The sequence below is a fragment of the Orycteropus afer genome, unplaced genomic scaffold, assembly GCF_000298275.1.
Source record: "Orycteropus afer afer isolate SDZICR_OR568_19922 unplaced genomic scaffold, OryAfe1.0 scaffold00030, whole genome shotgun sequence".
NCBI classification, from domain to species: Eukaryota; Metazoa; Chordata; class Mammalia; order Tubulidentata; family Orycteropodidae; genus Orycteropus; species Orycteropus afer.
The window spans coordinates 4,911,722-4,915,790 of NW_006921617.1; the positions used below are offsets into that span (position 1 = coordinate 4,911,722).

At 37.5% G+C, this 4,069-nt stretch overlaps 1 protein-coding gene across 1 annotated transcript in view; it reads right to left on the minus strand.

Moving 5' to 3' along the window:
- Positions 1-3,515: 3,515 nt before the first annotated feature.
- TAF4B (TATA-box binding protein associated factor 4b) overlaps positions 3,516-4,069 on the minus strand; it is a 254,922-nt gene continuing 254,368 nt past the window's right edge. Inside the window, exon 15 of the mRNA XM_007935568.2 lies at positions 3,516-3,683. Coding sequence (XP_007933759.1) covers positions 3,516-3,683 — 168 coding nt within the window. The remainder of the gene's footprint in view (positions 3,684-4,069) is intronic.

The following is a 4,069-nucleotide window of genomic DNA, read 5'->3' on the forward strand; positions in this document are numbered from 1 at the left end:
CAAGTGGCATGTGTGTGGGAGTACTAACCAAGAGGTGTTTGAAAAGCCACTGAGAAAAAGATGTTACCAGATGTATCATACCCACATGTTGAAAAAAGTTGTGTCAGTTCAGAGAGGGATATGACGGTGTTTGAAATGATAGTAATGCTAAAAACAATAAACACTGGCCACCAGATCATGTACAAACATGTGACATGTTATACTTTTATCTCCTGCAGAATCACTGAGTGAGTCCTGTCCAGTTCTAAGTTTCATAAACATTGAGTTGACTCATTGTACAATTAGGCTAAGTGCTAAAGGCCAACCTAATCAGTATGAGATCTTGGTTCCATATTTTTCTAAAGAATATACCTTTACATTGCTTGCATTCCTTGCTGTATCTGTGATATAACTGGTATAATCTTTCACATAAAGGTTTGCTAAAATTCTAATCAATCAAAATTTACCTCAAACGCCAAGTTTTAAGTATAGGTTAAATGTTAAATTTTTTCTTTTGTTTTTATGGGGAGGGAGGAGAAGAGTCAAAGAGGTTCAGGAGGAGACTATTTAAAGATCAGTTACACTGTAAATGGATAAAATGGGTGAATTTTCTGATATGCTAAAAAGTTGTTTTTAAAAAGTAAATAGATGGAGAATTTCTGATACTTGTTCCTTTTTATAGTTCATCACTCAAGATAAGTATTAAAGGCAGAGGGTTACAAACTCCAGTGCTAAAAAGGATCAGACAAAGGAAGATAAATATGCCCCCCTATCTGGACTGGACAGCATTGATTGGCCCCAGTAGACTGCTGCCATACAAAAGGGTGTACCTAATGATTTCAGATCTTCTAATTTTTAAAAGAAGTAAATACAGACTTTTGTGAATTAAACACTCAACACTGCAATACTGTTTGAGTAGCTTTGTAGGGTCAAATCTACCCAAGGTCACCATTTTGCAAATTGAGAGGAAGAGTATTTTGGATATACTGTATTAGTTCTTTGCCACATAAGATCTATTTCACACCTAATTTTAAAATGTGTATTAAAGGTAACTTTTGAAAATGTGTTATCTTAGTAAGGAAACCTTAATGGGCCAAGAAAAACTTTTATAATGAAAGTCCCTAGCTTATTTAATGAGTCAAATAACATGCACAACTACAACTATTTTTAAGATAGTGATACAGCAGACTTGAATCTAAAGTGAGGTTCCATAACCCAATTGCTAACACTCCAGAGTAACAAGCCAGGCTGGTTTGGTCACCTCGTGCTGCTATGAGAGGAATATACCACAAATGGGATGGCTTTTACAAACAGGAGTTTACTCTCTCACAATTTTCGAGGCTTGAAGTCCGAATTCAAAGTGCCAGGCTCTAGGGGCTGGGGGAAAGCCCCTCAACCCCGGGCTTCAGCTCTCTCTCCTGCTCCCAGCCCACTGAAGCTGGAGGCTTTTCTTCACTCAGACAGCTGCTGGATGCTGAGGCAGACAAACCCAAGGTCGACAAGTACAAAGGCACAGTCCCAATGTTACCAAACACAGCAGGCCACTAATTCAAGTCCAGAAGAAGTCCCAAATTGGCAGGGCTGATGAACAAAAACTTGACTACATGCAGGCTTCAAGAGCGCCAAAAAGCTAAAGACCTTCCTCAAAGTTGCTTCTTATATACTGGAAGCAGTCTATATTCCCAAAGTAACTACTCAGCCACTCCAATAGATTCCACCATGGAGTTAATTACCAATCTCACCATGGGGAATAACTACATCTAGCTGCCCAGCCACTCAATCAGGCCCAGCCAAGTTGACACACAACCTTATTTACTACAAGGGCCTAGAAAGATCCACTGCCCAAGATAAATGAGCACTTCAGGGACTACTGACACTGGTATTCAAAGTCAGTGAGTGAGCAAAGCTATTCTTATAATAAAATAATTATTTTAATGAAGTATTTGAAATTTTAAACATCTTACCAATAAGATTATACACAAATATGGGAATATGCTGCACTTTACAAAAAAATAAAATAAGGCTAAGCATTTAAATATACAAAACAAACTTTGGGTATATATCTCTTTTCAAAGTACTCTTAACATATACACAGTTTGTAGCATTTTATGTAATAATTTGCTGAAACAAAAAACATTGCTATTACAAACTTACTATAGTATACAGTGTGGCCATAATAGTCCCAATGGGAAAAACAGGATGAAGAGTAGCATATTTTAGGCTTTTTTCCCCTTGAATGCCTTTTCTAACAACCAGAGCCTTCTCATTTTTAAAACCTTTTTGGAGGATTTACTCATTCTTTATGTATATGATTCAATTACAGCTACTATTTTTCATTAGGTGCATTCCACACAGGTGGAATACAGGTAGTATTTAAACAAACACAAACAAACAAAAATCAGCTTCCTCTTCAGATGAATAGTGTACTTCCCCAAAAATGAAATGCTGATGTTACCTTTTAAGTATAGAATCTAAAATGGAATTTTAATGTCAAGAATTTCTAATCACCAATTCAGATTTTTTTTTAAATGCACCAAGATATTTAAAAAAAACTTAAGAGTAACTAAAATTTTATGAGAAAAGGAACAACAGATACTCTAAGTATCCTTTTTGGGATTTAAAACAACACAAAATAAAAAAGAACTTTTTAAAATACTGCAATTTGAATATGCTGATACATTTTCCTTTTTACCTGTGTTGTTATTTTTTTCCTTCAACAAAACACACACAGGTTACTCTGGAGTTCCTATTCCACCCTTGTCCCTCCTGGGCATATGCAACACATTTTCTGTGATATGATTCCACTTTCATTTTCCCTTATCAGTTTGAACTCAAGATGCCACCATTCATTCTACTACTTTCTACCGTTTACGTTTTTCATCAAGGTCTTTCAGCAGCTTCAATTTTAAGGTTGCCTTGACAAGGATGTCTCCTCACTTGGCATCAGAAACAGCACATGGTGATATGAACCAGAGAAGAGCAACTCAGGCAGTGATCTCCATTTGTCTCAGGTTTGACATCAGACTCAGCCAGCCAAAGTCATTGTGGGCCCTGCCTCTTTCGCTAGCTTCAACTAAGAAGTGACTGTCAGAATCAGCTAAGAAACTTCTGATCCCAACCCATACCACCCAATCAAACCCAGAGAAAAGGTCAGTAGAGGATTACATACGTTTTCTTAGTAAGCAGTGGCTCTTTTTCTTTGCCCTGCAAGCTGTATTAGGGAAAGATATCACATTCATTACAAAGTTTGACAAATAAAGCAGATAGTTAACAGACAGAGCCTTAATTTGCTTTAATTAAATATACAGGGTGGGAGATACTTAATTCTGTGCAAATTGTATTTCATCACTGATTTTCACAAGACAAAGCTGTATTCTGGTCATTAAGAATCCCATGGGATGTATTTGTAATTAATAAAAGTATATAACTGTAAACAATGGCCTTCCATATTGGTGATGACACTTCAGGACAGTGCAACAATGCTTTTTATCTTCTTTGGCAGTAAACAGCAAGGATCTTCACGGAGAGTGGAGTGGTCACTTCAGAAGGGCCAGGTACAGAGCTCGAGAATACTTCATCTCCTTTTCCTGTTCCATACAGAATATCAAGTCCCTGAGGCACACTCTTGTGATTCTTGGACGAACCAATTGTTTGGTGGCTGTCAGGCTGGGTGTCCCAAAAGAAAGAAGGTTGTCTTTTAAACCCTAAACAAAATAAAGGGAGAAACAGTTTAAAATCCTGTCTTTCTGTGAATGCCTCTTGTACTGGCTTAGGTGCTAGAGATGATGTAATGATGAGGATTCAACCCTGTCCTGTAACGACCCATTCTCTTAGGGGAGGCAAACTGCCACTACACCTAGTTCATGACCTCACACATTCATTCTCTCTCACCTGGACCACGGCAATAGCCTGGACTGATTTCTCATTTCCAAGCTCTGCTTCACTACAATCTTTCCAGCACACTGCAGACCAGCCTTCCCTTCTTCAAAATCTTACACAAAACGTTTGGGAGTGATGTATGTGTGTCCATTGTTTTGACTGTGGGAATGATTTCATGGGTATATATATATATATATATATATGTAAAAAC